Here is a 21,556-nt window from a genome sequence, read left to right on the forward strand (position 1 = left end):
CGTTTAGAGTAACCTGACACGTATACTCTTTCTAGACTGTGTTTTTGTGCCAATGCATTATACGTCCCCTCACTGCTTCCTTGACCCTTGGGGGATGTGCTGTGGCTCAGCGATAGAACATCTGCTTTTGTGTGCGGAAAGTCCTAGGGTCAGTCCCAAAGATCGGATGATGGGGAAAGCTCTCTACCTGAGACCGTGGAGAACCACTGCCAGTTCAAGTAGATAATGCTGAACTTGATAAACCCAGGCAAATCCATGTGATCAAGTAATTTAGTATGTGTCTTGAACATTCTGTGACACTTCAGCATTGGGAAAGGCAATCTGAAGGCACACATCAAAAAATAGCAGGAGGTTTTTTTAAAGCTTATAAAGAGGTTTTCAGAACTGATCTGATATAAATTAGCTTCAGCAGTAGCAACTTGTCTACCTGCCAATCTCCTTACCTTCCTAGGATGAAAAGAAGGGCATTCATGTCTGGGTATCTTACAGCTGTCTGTCTCTTTTCCCTTCAGTGCTCGGATGAGAGGGGGTTCAAGCATAGAACCCCCACTGGAAGATGTGCCAGGTCTTGGCGGCCCCGGAATTGACAGTGCCGGCCCACGTCTGATGCTGCCTAACGGGGCAGTGCTGTCTGCTCAGGGTCTCCCTACAGGTTCTGGGCGTGAACAACTGGAGCGTGCCCTAGTGGTACAGGAATCTGAGCGGTAAGTGAAACTCAAGCCCCCCCGCGTCCAGGGAAGCAAGCTTCTCTTTCATTATTGCTATATTTGACAGTAAAGAGGCTGGCCTTATGTCAGTCATGTAGTATTAAATTAATTCATACGCACACAAATCAAAGCAGCATAAAAACAAAAAACAGGCCACCCACAGACAAGGTGTCTGAGCATCTATTTACTCAGGGGAATAGCCAGGTGTGCAGAAATATAAACTTTGCAGGTAAGCTAGAAGGGGGGGAACCCTTAAACTTGCAATATGAGGACTGAATAGACTCTCAAGAGGGACAGAATGTTGAGAGCAGCAGGGAATTAAAGGAAAGGGAGAAACTGGCTTGTCTTGAAGGAGTAGATTTTGTGGGTTAGAGAGAATTTCCAAATTGCCCCCTCCTTGTGATTCACGGTGGGACCCTAGTCTTTTTATCTTAATAGTAGAGTTGCTGCTGCCTTTTATAACAAAAGCTGCACAGTGATGCTGCCTACAGGCAATCTAGGGGGTCTCTGCTTACCTGTGGGATTCTCCAGGCAGGTTGAAAAATGCAACTTTGCAAATTAACTGTTCTGTTGAGGGCTAAATAGGCTTCAGGAGGGAAGGAATGTTGAGGGCTTACTATATGCTCCAGAAGGGAAGACAAAGAAGTTGGTTTTGACACCCTCCTACCCTAAAGAGTCTCAGAGTGGCTCACAGTCGCCTTCCCTTCCTCTCCCCAGAACAGTCACCTTGTGAGGTAGGTGGGGCTGAGAGAGTTCTGAGAGAACTGTAACTGGCCCAAGGTCACCCAGCAGGCTTCATGTGGAGGAGGAGTGGGGAATCAAATCCCCAGTTCTCAAGATTAGAGTCCGCCACTCTTAACCACTACACCACCCTGGGAAGGAATGTTGAGAGCAGCTGGACATCAGTTAAAGGAGTTTGGGGGGTGGAGGAGAAGAATCAACCTGCTGAAGCCCCTGGTGACTTGGAGAATCCTGTAAGGTGGGGTAGAATTCTCTGCCCAAATACGTGTTGCATCCTCTGAGGGGCATTGGGACTATATAGTTTCAGGAGTGGAGGTCAGATTTTTGGCTTCACTGAAACATCAGGGTCCTTGTAGGAGTGAATGGCAACCATTTACTTCTGTATACACATTCAGAGATGCCCCTAAGGTAAGGGCTAATGCTGGTGACTTCTCCTGCCCCTGTCACTGAGAAACAAACCTGTTCTGGTCTGCTTTGCCCCATTCTTCTGTTCTTCCTTGCCCCATTCTTCTGCATTGCCCCATTCTTCCCCGTTGGCTTCTGTTTCCTGGTCGCTGTAGAACAGTGATTCTTTTATTATGGTGACCAGCAGATGTTGGGGCATTAAGAACTTTTGGGAGCAAATGGGAATTAAGGCAGTGTGTTCTCCCCACTTGCAGTGGCTTCTGGTAACCACTTGTGGGAAGTTGTTTTATACTGCTTACCTCACCCTGGGGATAAAATTCCAGATTCTAGCTTTCTCCCCTAGGCCCTTCAAAGCAGCACAAAGCAAACAGGAATCAACCTTAACATTTGTGAGACAACTGTGGACCATTTAGCACAAGGGTCTCGTTGAATGTATGCCCAAAATGCATGTGTTGTATGTATATATATCATAAATAGAAATAAAGTGACATTGTCTGGGGTGCTGGTACAGCCTAATTTTTAAAGTGATGGAGGGGCATTTTATGATGATAGTCCTGACCTATTGAATAGACATTGCCCTGAATCTTAGAAGCCTCAATTGGGGTGTTTTCACACACGCTGAATAATGTACTTTAAGTTCAATTACATTGCACTTTAATGATCATTTGCAAGTGGATGTTGCAAAGTGCATTGAAAGTGGGTTGAAAGTGCATTATTTAACATCTGCGAAACTAGTGGTACGCGCTGTTTCTCAGCGCTCATTTGCCTGGCCTGACTCGCCTCTCATGTTCCCTCCCTCTTTCTTCTCTGTTGCAGACGCAAGAAGCTGCGATTCCACCCTCGGCAGCTGTATCTCTCCGTCAAGCAAGGGGAGCTCCAGAAAGTGGTACTAATGTTGTGTGAGTGGCTTTGTGCATGCTTTCCCTCATCCATTGCACTTCAAACCTTTATACAGGTAGTCCAGTGGTACACATGAGCAAGTTTGGCAGATGCTGATACAAGGCTTTAGTGGTACTGAGAGAGCATGGCCATAGGCTATATGCTTTAAACGTTTCCATCCCGTTTTTCCTTCTGGGTACCATTTTCTCCTCTCATTTTGGTTTTCAGTTTAACAAAAAACACCTTTTTATTAATTGCTTTTGTATCTTAAAAGTCAGTATTATTTTCCCCATATTGAGAGCCAGAGCGGTGCACTGCTCTTAGAGTGTTGAGCTAACCTCTGGGAGACCCAGGTTCGAATCGTCACTCTGTCATGGTTATTTGCTGGGTGACTTGGGGCCAGTCATGAACTCTCAGCCTAGTCTACCTCACAGGTTTGTTGTGAGAATAAAGCGGGGGAGAAGAGAACAACGTGAACCTCTGTGGGGAGAAAGGCAGGAAGGAAATGAAGTAAAATAAATGTACTGAAGCTGAGAGAATAGAAAACTTTGCTATGGCCACCTAGTGGTGGAGCTGTAATTCAAAGCAGGTGGTTCTGGGTTCATAGCTCTGTCTCCTGGTACCTGTGCAGTATCAGCTCTAATAACTGCAATATGATATAAACTGTACTTTACTGATTATATTAGGTTATGACAATGACCTATTCTGTCAGTCAGGTCTTTGGAGAAGCAGGATATATATTTTCTTTAAAAAGCAGATGAATGTCTGAATTAATTTACTTCCTTCATTGCAAAAAAAAAGGGCAGGGTCAGAAATGGATAGAAGTGGTGGAAGTTCATCACAGTTGGAAGAGTTGGAGTTACAACAAGACCATGACTAACTTTGAGAGATACGTTTGTGTGTAGGTAGGGTAGGCACCTTGCCTGACTTCTGTGAGAAATGGTGCATTCTTCTAACCATCCTCCCATCCCCACCCCCAGCGCCATGTTTGGGACTTAGGAGAGAACTGGAGGGAAAGGTTTAGTTACCCATGATGGTGTAATGAAGGTTAGATCTCCTCGAAGTAGCCTTGTAAGTATGTTCAGCAGAAGACACTGTTCTCCAGCATGGTGGTGGTGAAAAGTGCCATCAAGTTGCCCCTGACTTTGGCGGCCCTGTAGAATTTTCAAGGCAAGAGACGTTTGGAGGTAATTCTGCCACTGCCTGCCTCTGCATAGTGACCCTGGACTTCTTTGGTGATCTCCCCTCCAAATATTAAACAGGACTGACTCTGCTTACCTTCTGAGATGATCGGGCTAGCCTGGGCCATCTACGTCAGGGTATATTGTCTGGCGTACAGGAGGAGTAAATAAGTGACTCTTTATGAGCCTTGAAACAGACTAGCTGCCCAGAAAAGTGGGATGTAAACGTTGTCAATGAATAGATCAAATAATAGCACCTCTACCCAGGCTTCTTTTCAATAGGAGTCGTGGGGGGGGGGAGTAGATTTTAACTGTTAAAATTTCGTATGCCTTTACGATACGTTTACTCACGGGCTTGGAAGTGTATACTCAGTGGGTGACTATTGTGGAACCTTATTTGGGTGCCTCACATATCACCTCTGAAATGGTTTCTGCCGCGTGAAGCTTTGAGTGTGGCTTTGTCTCTCAACTCCTCCTTTCTGCCTTCCCTTTCCAGTGGACAGCTTGGACCCCAATTTCCAAAGCGAACAGCAGAGCAAACGTTTCCCACTGCATGCTGCGGCACAGAAAGGATACATGGAGATCTGTCACGTTTTACTGCAGGTGAGAAACGGGAGTGTGTGTGTGTGTGTGTGTGTGTGTGTGTGGGCTTCCCCTTCTGCCCCCGTGACCAACTCCTCGCTACTCTTTCTGATTGTACTCCTGTCTATGATCATTTCTTCCTACCTCCTCCATCTCTCAGCCGCCCCAAAGTCTCTTGCTCTCCTGTGTTCTTCTTTGCTGCATTTTGTGTCTTGAACTCTCTCCTTGAATGACTATAATACCATATTAAAAAAAAAACATTCTTCAGATTCCTTCTCAACACCTTTTCTTAGAGTTCTTTGTCTTAAAAACCCTGAATCCTCAATCCCTGTTGTAACCAGATAACAAAGTTATAACAAGTTTAATTAAATCAGGCAGACTTAGCATTCTAGGTGGCATGATTCCATGGCAACATAGGTAGTATCCATGTTTTTAGGAGACAGAAGACTTAAAAATCCTCCAATCTTTTCACTCACGGAACACTAGAGCACTCCTTAAAATTAAGAAGCAGGCTGGGGCTATAAATAGCCCTGCCTGGCATGTAAATGCCCTTGACATGGAGAAACACGAAGGGACATATTGATATATGTTCCTTTAGTCAGGCGCCATGTTGGTTGATATCGTATAAGATTTATTATTAAATAGCCATGTGTGAATCAAAAAATCTGCAAGAGTGGGGTACCCAGGGTTCAGATGTACATTTCTGCAAATGAGACGTAATCCCTATATTTGCAAATATATTTTAAAATTATTGAAATAATTTGAATGGTCTGTGGAGATGTTGCCTTAAAAGAAAATTCACTCATGTATTAGAAAGGTAAAGACTGCCTCAGTGTGTGGGGGAATTAGTCAGTTGGTCCAGAGCAGTGTTCCCTCTAAGCTGAGTTAGTGTCAGCTAGCTCACCATTTTTTAGGCTCCGGCTTACACATTTTTGTCTTAGCTCAGGAAGGAGGGCTCCAGAGCAAACTAATCTGTACAGTAGCCAAATCGCTCGCTCACAGCTTTAATGCCAGTTGCTCACAAAGTAGAATTTTTGCTCACAAGACTCCACAGCTTAGAGGGAACATTGGTCCAGAGTGGTTAGGAGAATGGGAGGAGAGAAGAAACAAGAGATGGGGGTGGGGAGGTTGGTGAGACGGCCCCTTTTTGTACAGAAGTAAGACAAGGTGTTTGTCCCAGCAGTGTAAGTAGAAAAAAGCAGAAGGGGCATGTCACTCTGTCTCTTGGTCTAACCTACCACAAAGAGTTGTTGTGAGATTAAAATGTTTGGGAGAATTACCATGTATGCTTCCCAAAGCTCCTTGGCGGAAAGGTAGGATGAAGATGAAACTGGGGGGGAAATGGGACTGAAGGAGGGGATTCCTTTGCTGAGGCTCCAAAATGATGCAAAATGGAATCCAGCATGCTCATAAGGGGCAGTAAAGGCTATCTTTAACGCCATAATGCGGTTTCTCTCCTGCTACAGGCCGGTGCCAACATAAACACGGTGGACAAGCTACGCCGGACACCTCTGATGGAAGCTGTCGCGAACAACCATGTGGAGCTAGCACACTACTTGATCAAAAGAGGTGGTTGCGTTTACACCAAGGTAAGGAAGACAGAGGGAATCGTCTTTTGGTTGAAGCACGTCGATATGAATGTGCAAGGAGAGGAAACTTCCTCACAGGAATATTTAGGTGTGTTTGTAGCAGTGTAGAAGTAAGGACCCTTTTGGTGGAAGCACGTCAACGTGAATGAGCAAGGAGAGGAAACTTCCTCACAGGAATATTTAGGTGTGTTTGTAGCAGTGTAGAAGTAAGGCTCCTTGCTTTTTTCTCTCAGGATTCCTCTGCCTTTAACAGGTATAGGAAAAGCAGAAATTCTACAGGTGCAGTTTTTCCTGTTGTGGGGATGAGGAATGTCTCACCAGTTGAATTTTTGCCATTTGGGATGCTGTTATAGCAACAAGGCTCTCTCCGGGGGGTGGGATGGGGGACGGCAAGTTTTGTGCAGGAGGCGGTTGAGAGCAGTATTTGACAGGAGCAGATTGGAACATGCCAGTATGAAAAGGGCTGATATGTTAGGGTGGCCTGAGGGGTTATGTGATAAGGGGCTGTGTAATAAGGACTCACACGGAGAGTGTTGTTCAAACAATTATGAGGCCAGTGTGAGTGTAATAAGGACTCACACGGAGAGTGTTCAAACAATTATGAGGCCAGTGTAATGGTTATAGTGAGAGCCAGTGTAGTGGTTCGAGCGTGAGACTAGAATCTGGGTGACCTTGGACCAGTCGCACACACTCAGCCTAACCTGCCTCGTGGAGTAGTTGTGAGGATAAAATGAACAAGAGGAAAACCACTTTGGGTCTCCACTGGGGAGGAAGGTGGGGTATAAATAAAGTAAACAAAATAAAAGTACTTTGGAAGAAGGATAGTTGTGAGAGAAGCTTGGTTTTGTCACAGCACAAGTAGCTTGGCAAGGGAATGAGGCACAGTTCTGATGTAGAATTTTTATCTCGGTGAAAAGAAGGTCATTGAGTCCAGATCAGAAACCCCTGAGGGGATGTTAGCATATCTTCTAACGGTGAATTCTGGGGTGTACTGGGGGTTCCTCAGATGTAACATGAGAGGAAGAAAGAGGTAAGCCATGGATGTGGCCTGGTGTGTGTGGTTGGCATGTTGAAAGGCAGGCCTTTATACATGTTAATCATGGCTGTCATTCCTTTCTGTCCCTGCTGCTAAAGGAGGATGACGGCTCTACATGTCTCCATCACGCCGCAAAGAATGGGAACGTCGAGATGGTCAGCTTGCTGCTCTCCACAGGGCAAGTGGATGTTAATGCTCAGGTGAGTGAAGAGGGGGCAGGACTTGGGCCTGGCAGCTTTGTTCCACCACCATGCTGCAGGTGTGTGGTTTAGGAGCACAGTGGTGAGATTGAAAAATCATGTACAGTGGCAAGAGGTGGGCAAATAAAAAGTTTGCCTGCAAGAGCTAGCTCTTTATTGACACACCGCTACAACCGTGAGGACTAGAAACGTTTGAGAATTTATTTACTTATTGTTTAGATTTTTATCCTGCCCTTCCCTGCACACAGGGCTTAGGGCGGCTCACAACAAAATTTAAAACACAATAAATAGAATAAAAGAGTAAAACATTCTACGGCACAATAAATTAACAAATACTAAGATGGCTCGAAGGTTTATAAAATGCCCAAGGATAAATAAAAAGGGCAGTGGGTGAACACCCCCCATAATGATTAAATAGGCTGGATCAGAAGGGGGGAGGTGAGGCAAGGGAGGCCAGGATAATGGGACACCCATCGCCTCAACGAAAGGCCCAGCGAATTGAAACAGATCCCACAGGGCCCTGATCTCTCTCAGGAAAGTGTTCCAACAGGCCGGAGCCAGAGCTGAAAAAGGCTCTGGCTCTGGTCGAGGCTAAACGGATGTCCTTAGGGCTGGGGGCCACCAGCAGCTGTTGTTCAGATGAGCATAACACTCTTTGAGGGACATAGTAAAGTAGACCAGGAACCAAACCAAGATTCTTAGAATCCCCAAAGCTGATTTGCAATGGGTGGATGGCAAGCATTTCCCTCCCAGCTCCTCTGTGTTGGCTGTCCAGTGACGGATTGTGTGGTTAGTTGATAAACAAGGTGATCGTGCAGTGGGGATAGCGGGGGCTGTGTTAAGGGCCTCCAGTCACCACTGGTGACTTGGTTTGCACAGTGCTAGGGAAGTGGTTCGTACTACCTGTTGGTGTTTTCTGTGTCACAGAGTATGGGTACATCTTGCCACGTGAACTGGGCTTGCGGGCCCCTTGTGCAGCAGTGCGGGGCTGGGTGTGGACCCTTGCCCAGGTGGTGCTGGGAGACGGTGACTTAAAATGGTAGTACGCCTTGTCTTTCTGGGCTTTGTCTCGTCTGTTGACAGTACTCATTCCCTCTCTCTCTTTCCTCATTTAGGATAGCGGGGGATGGACCCCCATTATCTGGGCTGCGGAGCATAAGCACCTGGAGGTGATCCGCATGCTGCTCACCCGTGGGGCTGACGTCACCTTGACTGACAACGTGAGCTTGGCTTGCTGATATGCTTTGTGGGAGGGGCTGGAGGCTTATGGGAGGGGCCTGAGAGTTGTGGAAGTCAGATAACCACTCACATGAAAAAACCAGTGTGAGGGCCTGGCCCGTAGCAAGGAGGATAGACGCTTGATCAAAGGGCACCTGTGAGGGATTGTCCCCAGCAAGAATGTCACTGACATGCATCCCAGCTGGAGGCTGGGATAGAAAATCACCTTTTCTTGCTCCCCAATTCCCCCATTAGGCGGAACTTGGAATTCTCCTGCAGAATTCCCCCTCGTGTATTTTCCTTTCAGTCCCCCCTGCTTCCAGTAACTGCCCTGAGATACCAGCCCCCCAGGGTGTCTGGCAGCATGTTGCAAGTGACCTGGAGATGGGTTTAGGCACCAAGGCAAGGTGTCTTAACTAAATCAACCTTATTACTGCTACGTAAAGCTCGAGAGTAAAAATAGTACAATTCTAGCATGCCAACTGTGCAAAGAAAAGAAACATGGGAAAAGTTGTTAAGCTAATAAGAACTTACACCTGCCCCCTCCCCTTACTGGAGGTTTTCGTATGGGTACGTGTGTAGAAGGGACACTGGTCTTTCCACATCCCTTCTTATGGTTGCCCACACATGGCCCCCACACGTCCACAAAGGAATAGCTGCTTTTCAGGTCTTCTCCAACGTGTGTCAATCTGGGCTTGAGGTTCTGGAGCCCAAGACATGCCAAACCAAGCTTGCCCGAGAGAGAGGTAATAATAATTGTTGTTATTATTATCATTATCATATGGCAGTGGGTGTAGTATAGCCAGGAGAGCCTAAGATTGTCTGGCAGTCAGTTCTTTTTACGTTATGTACCAGTAGGTGGCGAGCTATACTTGTTTTGGGGCTGTGACAGCTCTAAAAAGCTGTGACTAGCCCAAGGTCACCCAACTCATGTGGAGGAGTGGGGAATCAAACCCAGTTCTCCAGATTAGAGTCCACCGCTCCTAACCACTACACCACACTGGCTTTCTTAAGCGAAATGTGTTTACATGTCAAAGAGATGGCATGTTCTCTCTCCCAGCTTTAAAAGCAGCTTGTCTGGCTAGATGACATTTATCCCACTCCTGTTGGGGCTGTAAGTCTCCATATCTGTAAAATATTTGCCCCTCTGCCTCTCATCTGTCACAGGACCTTACTCGATTGTATGAGTTTATCAGTTAAATCAATTCCATCTGGACCAGATGTGGCACCAGCATTTGAGAGCACTCTAAGCCTCCATGCTGGTCTTTAATTTTCGCTCTCCCATTTTTTCACCTTTTGAAATGGAAGTGGGTGAGAATTTAACAGAGAGAGGGGGACGAAAGAAAGAAGGAGAGAGTGATTCTCAGTTAATTGGGTACTCTTTAAAATCATCTGTAAGTTTATTGTAACTTACTTACATAGAGAGCCAGTTTGGTGTAGTGGTTAAGTGCGCGGACTCTAATCTGGGAGAACCGGGTTTGATTCCCCACTCCTCCACTTGCACCTGGCTGGATGACCTTGGGTCAGTCATAAGTTCCTCCAGAGCTGTTCTCTCAGGAGCAGTTCTCAAAAGAGCTCTCTCAGCCCCACCTACTTCACAGGGTGTCTGTTGTGGGAAGGGGAAGGGAAAGGAGTTTGTAAGCTGCTCTGAGACACCTTTGGGTAGTGAAGGGCGGGATATAAATCCAATCTCTTCTTCATCTTCTTTAATCCATGAGCTCCATGAACTGATTAAGTATTAGAAATACAATGATAAGCACAAGGAAATGGGCATTCTCTGTGATGTATTGATAGCATTGGGCTCAGTACTGAACTACGAAATTTTTAGTAGTTTACGAAGTAATAAGCGTGAGGGAAACCAAGCTTCAAATCCACACTCGGTTCAGTTCACGTGCATTCAGACAGCAACCTTAACCGGGGTTAAGTCACAGAACAGAGTTTGAGTCCGGTGGCACCTTTAAGACCAACAAAATTTAATTCTGGGTATAAGCTTTAATGTGCATGCACACTTCTTCTGATACAGACTTTGCCAACCATTACATATAGGTGAGGGGGGGGGTTAGTTGCCAGGACGGGCTAATTGGAGTCAAGACGCATAAGTAACGGAGTGATAAGTATAGCTAAGATTTAAAGAAGTACTTCTTCACCCAAAGAGTGATTAACACTTGGAATTCACTGCCACAGGAGGTGGTGGCGGCTACAAGCATGGACGGCTTCAAGAGGGAATTAGATAAGCATATGGAGCAGAGGTCCATCAGGGGCTATTAGCCACAAGGTATAGATAGGAACTCTCAGGCTGGGGCAAGTGATGCTCTGTATTCTTGGTGCCTGGGGGGAGGGCAACAGTGGGAGGGCTTCTAGTGTCCTGGCCCCACTGCTGGACCTCCTGATGGCACCTGGTATTTTTGGCCACTGTGTGACAGAGTGTTGGACTGGATGTGCGTAATCCAACATTGGCTTCTCTTATGTTCTTATGTTCTTAAGATTGGATTAAAGCATCTGGTAAAAACAGGAAATAAGCATACAGGTAATAAAAGAGTTAACAAACAAATGTGAGAACTGAGTGACTTAGCATGTGCAGTGAGATAAGAACCCGATATTTCTGTTAAACCCTTGGGGTTCCATTGTCCTCAGTGTTTCAATAAATTGTAATCTCCCATTCTAGACTGCATCTGAAATTCCTTCAAGTTAGAATGTGCACAAAAAAGAGTAGTGCTGGAATTGCGTATGTGCCTTGCTCCTCTGCCCTCCTTTCTTGTAGAGAGGATCCTCATTAAAAACTATCTTCATTAAAAACATTCACACATGTACAGCAGTAGATTGGACCATATAGGGATGTATGGAACATCCAAAGATGTCTTGTTCCCGATTGTCCCGATACTTCTCTCTTGTTTCCTGATCCCTAAGTATGTTCGGCACCCTAGAGTATCTGTTGGTCACTGTGCTCTTTTGTTCCTTCCTCTTCTCCCAAACAGGAAGAGAACATTTGCTTGCACTGGGCCTCCTTCACGGGAAGAGCTGAACGCACAGTGCGATCTCCATGCGGTCAACTTCCATGGAGACACGCCCCTGCACATAGCTGCCCGGGAGAGCTACCATGACTGTGTCCTGTAAGGAATGGGGGGTACCTGGGCTCTTGTGTTTGTGTGTTTTGCAGGGTAGTCTTGCAGGGAGGGGGCAGTCCAGATGTCCCAACTGCTTTGCCCTGACCTTCTGCCTCTCTACAGCCTGTTCCTGTCGCGCGGGGCTGACACTGAAGTGCGGAACAAAGAAGGGGACTCCCCTGTGGATCTGACCTTGGAGAATTCAGAGGTGTGATTTGCCTTGCAGCTCAACCGCAAGATCCGCCAAGGCATCCTTAACCGCTCCATGCGCACAGAATGCATCATCAGTAGGTGAGTTGCACGGTACAGTTTGTTAGGGGAGAGCTTCTTTAGGAAGGGTGGGCTAATGCTGCTCTCTGCTGGCCTTGGTGGATGACACTCTGTCTACATTGCTCTTAAGAACATAAGAGAAGCCTTTTGGAATCAGGCCGATGGCCCATCCAGTCCAACACTCTATGTCACACAGTGGCCAAAACCCAGGTGCCATCAGGAGGTCAACCCAGTGGAGCCAGAAATCTAGAAGCCCTCCCACTGTGGCCCCCCCAAGCACCAAGAATACAGGACATCACTTGCCCCAGACAGAGTGTTCCATCTATACCTTGTGGCTAAGAGCCATTGATGGACCGCTGCTCCATATGTTTATCCAGTCCCCTCTTGAAGCTGTCTGTGCTTCTAGCCGCCATCACTTCCTGCAGGAGTGTTACTAACTCTTCCTTTGTTGTGGCCATTTCAAAGGTTTGTTTAGATGTGATTTCTCCCCAGTGAGGACCAGAATGACTAATGACATCTTTCTCCTGCCCTCTGTTTTATCCTTGCAACTGCTCTGTGTACATACCTAAAGAGCCCCTCAGCACAGCTATCATAGGGAAGCCAGGAACGGGTTTGACTTCCCTCCTAGGCTGCCTTTGTTCTCTCCCTTTCCTCACTACTGCTCGCATTGACTCCTGTCAAGGGGCCTGAATAAACCAGTGGGTGGAGCCATGCCCACAGAAGTCCCTCCCCCTTCCTCTGTGGGGTTTGGGGGTTCCAAGCTCCTTTTTACCCTTCGCCCTGCCTGAAGAAAAATGCCTCCTGTAGGTCACGCAGCTCCCTGTGTAACTGTAGACAGCTACAACCCCAGTTCCCAGCTGGCGTAGTTACCTACCTCCACAATTAGGGCTGCCAACACCCTTCCACTACCCTGATTTCCTGTTATCCCCTAGTGCTCCAAAGAGCAGTGAGGGGCAAAATAAAAACAAAAAACCTCACCAGCATCTCAAGTGTGATGGTATCACTTCTAGGAAAAACCTAGAAGCAACTATGGTAGCTCTAGGAATTGCCAGAAACTCTATGGATTCCCAGAGCTGTGGCCATCACTTCCAGGTTAATGGTAGTTCTAGGAATCCATAGAGTAGTTCTAGGAATCCATACTGCCACCACTTCCGGGTCTTCCTTGGAAGTAACATCATCATGCAGTGCCCCCTCCCCATATCCCCATGGATGACCTTACCACCAATTTTCAGGCTCAGCTTGGAAACTCTTCTCCATAAGTCTGTGGGGAAGAGTGAAGATCGTAAGTTTCACAGTGCCCTTCACAGATGCCATGTAAACACCACAGTAGAACCGACATGAGCCTTGGCATCTCTTGTTCCACTGGTCTCTTCCCATTTTCCAGGGACGTTGCCCGTGGCTACGAAAATGTGCCTATCCCCTGCGTCAACTCCGTGGACGATGAGCCATGCCCAGAGGATTACAAATACATCTCGGAAAACTGCGAGACCTCCACCATGAACATTGATCGCAACATCACCCACTTGCAGGTACTTGCGCCAGCTTGTAGCCGTTTGGCCTCAGGAATTGCGCTCCTTCGTTGGTCAGCCCGGGGGAGGGGGGTGGGGCAAAGGGCAGATCTGGAAAGGAGCCTGAATTTCCCAGAACCTAGTCTGACACTCTGACCCGCTGCATCATGCTGGCAGTCCTTCCTCCTGCCTTCCCAAGCTGGAGGCCAGTGCTGTCCTTTCTTTCCCTGGCTAGAGGCTGCTGCGGCTGACCCCAAGTGTCGCTTTTCTGCCTGTCCTTTTCTGTCCCCCCCAGCACTGCACGTGCCAGGACGACTGTTCCTCCAGCAACTGTCTGTGTGGGCAGCTCAGCATTCGCTGTTGGTACGACAAGGTGAGTGAGGTGAAGCCAGCTGGCCAGCCAAAGCAGGAATTAAGCTTAAACAGGGGCAGCATTCACAGGGAGAGGTGTGGGAGCTAGAATGAATCACAGAATCATAGAGTTGGGAGGGGCCATACAGACCATCGAGTCCAACCCCCTGCCCAATGCAGGACCAGCCTAAAGCATCTCTGACAAATATTTGTCCAGCCTCTTCTTGAAAGCTGCCAGTGAAGGGGAGCTCACCACCTCCCTAGGCAGCTGATTCCACCTCTGAACCACTCTGACCGTGAAAAAGTGTTTCCTAATATCCAGCCGATACCTTTCTGCATGTCATTGAAACCCGTTGCTTCGGGTCCTATCCTCTGCTGCCAACTGGAACAGCTCCTTGCCCTCCTCCAAATGACAGCCTTTCAAATATTTAAAGAGAGCAATCATGTCGCCCCTCAGTCTCCTCCAAACTAAACATTCCCAGGGCCCTTAGCCTTTCCTCGTAGGGCTCAGTCCCCAGACCCCTGATCATCCTCGTCGCTCTCTTCTGCACCCTCTCGATTTTGTCCACATCCATTTTGAAGTGAATGGTCTCTCTGCAAGGCCCTGTTCTGTAAGCAGACGGCTCCTGTGCCCTGAGTATTTAACCCTCCCTTCCCATTTATTAGGGGTTCTTCATCTGGTTTTGAGAAAACTGGGTTCAAAAATGACTATCAAACAGACAGACTGAGTAATCGCCTCTGGTCTTGTATGAGATTCTCTATGCTGCTTCCACTCTCCGGCAGCGGTTTCCTGTTCAGAACTAGATCCTGGCCCTTTCACCTTGGTGATTGGCTGGCAGAGGGGGATCCCTTAGGGCGAGAAGCCAGAGGGACCCAGCCTCCCCTATGATGTTCCCACCTCTAGATTCATGACTTAAATTAATGCCTTATTAAGAGCCAAAACAGTTGTGGATGATGTGGGAGGTCTGTGGCCAGCAGTGGTGTCCTAATCAGAGCTCTACCCTTGACTTCTTAGAATTGGGTATCACTCTTCTTAGGACTCCACTGCGGGTCTCCTGATGTTTCCCTCTTTATTGATAGCTGGGGACTGCAGATTTGATCAAGGAAGTAGTGCTGATGGCGGGCAATTGATTCCCCCTTCATGAAAATGGTATTGGTTCACTAAATTGCTGTCCTCTCTCCCCCACCAGCTGCTATGCTGGGTTGTTGTTGTTGTTGTTGTTTTGGGGGGATACAGATGTCATACAGGTGTTACTGGACTTGAATCCAGCTGTTGTACAGATGCCTCCCCCCCAATATCAGCTAATAGTTGGGGGGGGGGTGTGCACAGATTTGCATTAGAAAAAGGGTGTGGGAAGAAATGGGCAAGCCCTGCATTGCTTTCCCCATGAGCAGCCTTCTGGGAATGCTTTGAGGCAGAGAAAGGACATCAGGAGGACTAATCACAGGTCTTCTGCATCGTGTCTGTTTTGCTCTTAAGAACCTGAATTAGATTACAGCATGGGCTTTCTGTTTGAAGTGCTTCATAAATAAAAAGAACCCGGGGGGCTTTCCCAGTTAGACGATTGGTGGTGGCAGGCGCGCTTCTTTGAAGGACATCTTTCACAGCACGGCGGATCCTCCCCAGCAATCGGAGGATGCGTGGAAAGTCTGAACAAATTTAGATATCCTAAAACACACCAGAGCAGCTTGAATAGCTCAGACTGGCCCAAGTTCCTCAGAGCTTGGAAACTATAAACAGGGTCAGCCCTGGTTAGTGCTTGGAGAGACCACCAAGGAATTCCAGGCTCACTATTAGGGATAGGCACAACCCCCATTTTGTGGTTCAGTTCAGTTTGTGGCCCTTGCTTTCTGCTCCCTGCCACTTTTCGCAGCAATTAGAAAGCAATGGTTTAAATGACTGCAGAAAGCAGCGGTTAAAATGTGTCCCAGCCCTGTTCATGAAGTGTAGAAAGTATGGATTTAAATGGCTTGGAGCCATTTAAACCCCTGCTTTCTGCTCTTCACGAACCACCACAAACTGCTTCAAAATTCATGAAAGTTCAGTTCGCCAACATCGCTTCGCGAACCATGAACCACCCAAAATTCATGATGAACTTTAGTTGGTCAGCCTGTTCCCTAGACACTATGCTGAGGAAGGCAATGGCAAATCACCTCCGTTCATCTCTTTTCTTGAAAACGCTATAGTCCTGGGATCGCAATGAGTTGGTTGTGACTTGATGGCACTTAATTATTATTAGAACACACCAGAGTGACAGCAGAACTCTGTAGTCTGGACAGCAGCTCTTGTAAAAGGACAGCAGTCCCTCACTTAGAATATGCTCCATGATCCTCTACAATGCTGGTGGATCTGTGGAGGTTCTCTGCAGCAGACAGGTTAGAGATGGTACTCTGTAGGTAGAAACTTGTGTGCCCCGATTCCCCTTCTCTGGGGCAGAACGTTCAATCTTTGCAGATGTGAAATGTCTACGGTAATTGAGAAAATCTTGGCATCTCAAAGAGACGCACATCTTAAGACCCAGTAAAGTTCTCGTTAGGGATTTGGGGGAGAGAGGAAGCAGTCGTATTCCCAAGTAATTTCCCTGCCCACCTACCTCCTCCCCCTTTCCTACACTGCAGGACGGTCGTTTGCTGCAGGAATTCAACAAGATTGAGCCGCCCCTGATCTTCGAATGTAATCAGGCCTGCAGCTGCTGGAGGAACTGCAAGAACCGCGTGGTGCAGAGCGGCATCAAGTGAGTCTCTCCTGTATTTGTCTTCCTGCCTCCCATGCTATGGACAGCGTCACTGGATCCATTAGATACTGCCATAACCTATGTGTGCGCACACAAGCAGCTTCTGTCTCACATGATCACTGCGGGGCTTGAAATGGCTTATGGGTAGGGAAAAAGGATCTGAAGTTTCCAGTTGAATGAAGGGAAGGGAACTGCATTGTAGCATTTGCCAAATGAACCTGTGGAACTTAAGAACATAAGAACATAAGAGATGCCAATGTTGGATCAGGCCAAAGGCCCATCCAGTCCAACACTCTGTATCACACAGTGGCCAGAAATACCAGTGCCATCAGGAGGTCCACCAGTGGGGCCAGGACATTAGAAGCCATCCCACTGTTGACCCCCCCAAGCACCAAGATGACAGAGCATCACTTGCCCCAGAGTCCCTATCTATACCTTGTGGCTAATAGCCACTGATGGACCTCTGCTCCATATGCTTATCTAATTCCCTTTTGAAGCCGTCCATGCTTGTAGCCACCACCACTTCCTGTCATGATCACTGCGGGGCTTGAAATGGCTTATAGGTAGGGAAAAAGGATCTGAAGTTTCCAGTTGAATGAAGGGAAGGGAACTGCATTGTAGCATTTGCCAAATGAACCTGTGGAACTTATCGCCACAAGGTATGCTTAGCGGCTGCTAGTTTCGATAACTTTAAAAATAGGAGACTAGACAGAGCCTTGTGTTATAGATTGGTTAGCCATGATAGCCAAAGTGGTCCCAGCGTGTAGTTGGAAGACACTCGGCACAGCTACCGTGTTGAAGCGTAATCAGGTCTGGATTGTATCCGTCATTGGATGGGAGACCGTCTGTCTTACACTGCGTTTGCTACCTTGAGTTCGTGATAGCAGGCAAGACGTCAGTGAAGTTTACCTCTGTGTTCAGAAGCTGCACGTGTTCAAGCATGCAAGTCTCCAGTTGCAGTAACTTGGCTGGTAATCTTGAACAGCAGGCTACTAACTTGTCAACCGGGGCTGTTGAGGGGGGAGGGCCGCGATGGCTATCCTATTGGAACACGTCCTATTGGAACGAGCTTCCTGCCGAGATCAGGGCCCTGTGGGACTTGGCACAGTTCTGCAGGGCTGTGAAAACAGAACTTTTTAGGCAGGCGTTCCGCTAGGAGTGACGTCCTACCAGCAGCGCCCTGTGTGAACTCCGATCCAACACGACCTAGTGCGGTGGCACCCGGTGGCACCACTGAATGTGTCTCTAAACTGCACTTTATTTTTATCGCCATCGAATGAATGTTTTATATTGACTTGTCTATGTTTTTAAATGATGTATTTTATTCTATCACTGTAAAATGTACACTGCTTATCAGTTTTTGGAAGCCGCCCTGAGCCCGCCTGGCGGGGAGGGCGGGGTAAAAGTGAAATAAATAAATATCCTGAGCTTGGTTGGAAAGGTGGGATCAAAATGGGTGAGGAGCCCTTACTGGTGGGTGTTCCAGAGGCTGTAGGACTAGATGAACGTCTTGCTTCTACTCACCTTTTACAACACTGATCCTTGCTGGCTACAGCCTTAAAAGTTTCCCATATGGCTCCAACCTGGATAACCCAGATGAGCCTGATCTCGTCAGATGTCGGAAGCTAAGCAGGGGTTGACTCTGGCAAGTACTTGGATGGGAGACCTAGTTGGAATACCAGAGGTGGGAGGCAGTGGCAGGCTTTGTTCAGCCACCTCTCTGAATATCCTCCAGTAGGGGTCGGTCACCAGAGGTCATCGCCTTGACTTCCAGGTTCTCTCTCTCTCTGTCTCTCTCTCTCACACACACACACGAAATTACAAATACCAAAAAAACCCTTTCCTGTATAATACTTATTTTAAGAGCTATTTTAAAGAGATCTTTATTAGATCCCTGATGGCCTTCATTTTTATGCAGCTTATGTTTTTAATGGCTTATTTTTTTAATAACTTGGGTTCTTTAACACCTTTTTAACGGTATGCTTTATACTATGACTTTTAATTGTAAGCCCCCTCAGGCACGACTCTGAAGAGGCAACATAGAAATCTTCTAAATAAACAAATAGCTACTCTGCATTACATTTATACCTTGCCTGTCTTCTGACATGAAACTCTGGGCTGCAAATTGGGTCCAACCATCCTCCATGGACTTCCTGAAATTTGAGTGGCTCGTCCATTGGAGGAAGAGGCCCTCGAGCTGAAGGAAGGCTTCAAATTTTGCTCAGGGGTGTGGTGCGATAAAGGTAGGATCCACCCCAGTGTGCGTCGGGTGCCCAGGAGGTCTCCCATTTTGGCTTTGACCAGGCCAGCTTAGCTTCAGCAAGGTTCATCTTGGGTCAAATTCCATGGTAAAAAAGGCAAACTCTGTGTTAGGTATTATTAGGGAAGGGATTGAGAATAAAATGGCTGAAACTGTGATGCCCTGTATAGATCTATGGTGCAGGCCTCATCTGGAACAGTGTTTACAGTTCTGGTCACCATATCTCAGAAAGGACACTGCAGAGCTGGGAGAAGTTCAGAGAAGGGCAAGCAAGATGATTAGGGGGTTGGAGCACCTTCTCCTGAGGAAAGGCTGAAGAGTCTGGGACTTTTCGGTTTAGGAAAGAGACAACTAAGGGGCGGGGAGAGTCAAGATAGAGGTTTATAAAATTATGCATGGGGTGGAGAGAGTTCACAAAGAGAAATTTTTCTCCCTCTCCCAAAATACCAGAACTCATTCAATGAAGCTGATGGGCAGTAGATTTAGGATGGACAAAAGGAAATACTAATTCATACAGAGAGTGATTAAAATGTGGGGTTCAGTGCCAGAGGGATGTAGAGATGGCCACAAGAATAAACAGCTTTAAAAGGGGATTACATAGATCCATGGAGGAGAAGTCTATTAGTGGCTACTAGCCATGGTGGCTGAGGGGAATCTCCACATTCCGAGGCACTGAGCCTCCGAGTCCCAGAGCCAGGAGGCGACATCAGGGGAAGGCCTCGGCCTCCGTGCCCTGTTGTTGGCCCTCCAGGCGAACTGGTTGGCCACTGTGTGAGACAGGATGCTGGACTAGGTGGACCATTGGCCTGATCCAGCAGGGCCCTTCTTATGGGGCACCAGACCAGGCCCAGCACTTGAGACAAGTGACAGAACCCAGCAGGCCTCAGCATCCCTCAGTAACGTTCCTGTGTCTCACCTCGTCCTCCTCTTCCACTGCAGGGTCCGTTTGCAGCTGTACCGCACAGCCAAAATGGGATGGGGTGTCAGAGCACTGCAGACCATTCCCCAGGGAACATTTATATGCGAGTAAGTAACCCAAGGGAGAGATGGGCCTCACCAGTTGTGTCTGGTTGGAAGGCGGAGGATGTTTCTCCGGAAGGTTGGGGTCATCTCGCTGGTCAGGAGGATACTGGCTTTAAGGAATGAGTTTGACTCCACAGCTTTGATCTTCTTTATGTTTTCCTGTGCTAAGGTACGTGGGAGAGCTTATTTCGGATGCAGAAGCTGATGTGAGGGAAGACGACTCCTACCTGTTCGATCTCGATAATAAGGTGAGGTGGTCTGGGGGGGGGGGGGCGGCAACATCGAACAACAAAAAGCAATTCTTAACATAGCCTAACAAGTTGAGGCAGTGGCTGTTTGGGTGGGGGGAAAGGTAATGAACCTCTTGTAATGTTCCTTTCTTTTGTAATTTCTTGATCTGGAGGAGAGGAGAGAAATAATAAGGGGGGGGGGCGCATTGGAAGTAGGGACAACCGCTGGGACCACAGTCCCTACCTATATTTTCAAAGAAATACATTTGCTGTTTGTCTCAAGTACTTTTAAATGAGTGACGTTTTCTATCGACTATGATTATACAGTGCGATGCTGCTTAGTTGTTGTTGTTTTTCATGTGGTTCTATCACACGGTGTTCCTCTTTGGTGTTGTAAAATGACTACCGTTAGCATTCTGATAACTATGGGGAGACATACTGCTCTGGGGTAATCTTTTCCTCGCTGCATGAAGGGAAAGCTTTACCAAGGACTCTGGCCTTTAGCAGGGCCTGGCAGAAGACCTGGGAGTCTGATTTTGTACAGGGTATTGTCCTGGGTATTGGTGCACCACACCTTCCAGTTTCTTGGGTCAGCTGAATCCTGGGCCCCTAGATTTTGCCTGCCTGATGAAAGTTTTCCCTCTCAGAAGAGGGAAAATAGGTCATAGAGAATGCTCCAGCGGCTGAAGATCAAAGTTTGAGTCCAGTGGCACCTTTAAGACCAACAGAGTTTAATTCTTTGACAGAATGAAGTGATCTTATAAGCTTTCGTGTGCATCTCAAGAAGTGTGCATTGCACACAAAAGCTGATACCCAGAATAAAACTTTGTTGGTCTTAAAGGTGCCACTGGGCTCAAACTTGGTTATGTTGCTTCAGACCAACATAGCTACTCCACCTGGATCTAGCTCCAGCAGCTGTTTCACACATGCAAGCCCCCACTTGCAGTAACTTGACAATAAGCATGCACATGTGAACTTAATCTGAGGTTCTGGTTGATGGCTTTGTAGGGGAAGGGTGAGAATGCATTGCTAGGTAGGCGGGTTCCAAATGTACCATTGGATGGCAGGAGAGGGAGGATGAGTCTGCACTGCAGGCGTCGCAACACAGCAGATAGGGTAAGTGCCCAACCAATGGCTAGTGTGGACTTTATGATGCCACTTGGACCTGTGCTGCCTGATATAGCATTGTAAAGGTAAAGGTAAAGGTTCCCTTGCTCGAAAGCCAGTCGAATCCAACTCTAGGGTTGTGGTGCTCATCTCCGTTTCAAAGCCTAAGAGCCAACACTGTCTGAAGACGTTTCCGTGGTCATGTGGCTGGCATGACTAAACACCAAGCGCACGGAACGTTGTTACCTTCCCACTGAAGTGGTACCTGTTTATCTACTTGCAATTTCTTGCTTTTGAACTGCTAGGTTGGCAGGAGCTGGAACTAGAGACTGGAGCTCACTCCGTCATGCGGCACACTCGGGTCTCGAACTGCTGAACTACCAACCTTCCATAGCCTGGAGTTCAGCATCTTAACCACTTGAGCCACCGC

The 21,556-nt window shown here is 47.4% G+C and overlaps 1 protein-coding gene across 1 annotated transcript in view; it reads left to right on the forward strand.

The window, feature by feature from the left end:
* The window catches only part of EHMT2 (euchromatic histone-lysine N-methyltransferase 2), a 51,701-nt gene that overhangs the window by 26,682 nt on the left and 3,463 nt on the right, over positions 1 to 21,556 (forward strand). Inside the window, 14 exon segments of the mRNA XM_015405457.1 lie at positions 513 to 704; positions 2,670 to 2,752; positions 4,410 to 4,516; positions 5,962 to 6,084; positions 7,219 to 7,320; positions 8,436 to 8,540; positions 11,514 to 11,554; positions 11,556 to 11,648; positions 11,766 to 11,933; positions 13,297 to 13,441; positions 13,716 to 13,793; positions 16,391 to 16,506; positions 19,706 to 19,792; positions 19,959 to 20,042. Of these exon segments, the coding sequence (XP_015260943.1) occupies positions 513 to 704; positions 2,670 to 2,752; positions 4,410 to 4,516; positions 5,962 to 6,084; positions 7,219 to 7,320; positions 8,436 to 8,540; positions 11,514 to 11,554; positions 11,556 to 11,648; positions 11,766 to 11,933; positions 13,297 to 13,441; positions 13,716 to 13,793; positions 16,391 to 16,506; positions 19,706 to 19,792; positions 19,959 to 20,042 (1,524 nt within the window).

The sequence above is a fragment of the Gekko japonicus genome, unplaced genomic scaffold (genome assembly GCF_001447785.1).
Source record: "Gekko japonicus isolate JY-2015 unplaced genomic scaffold, Gekko_japonicus_V1.1 scaffold1799, whole genome shotgun sequence".
Classification (NCBI taxonomy): domain Eukaryota; kingdom Metazoa; phylum Chordata; class Lepidosauria; order Squamata; family Gekkonidae; genus Gekko; species Gekko japonicus.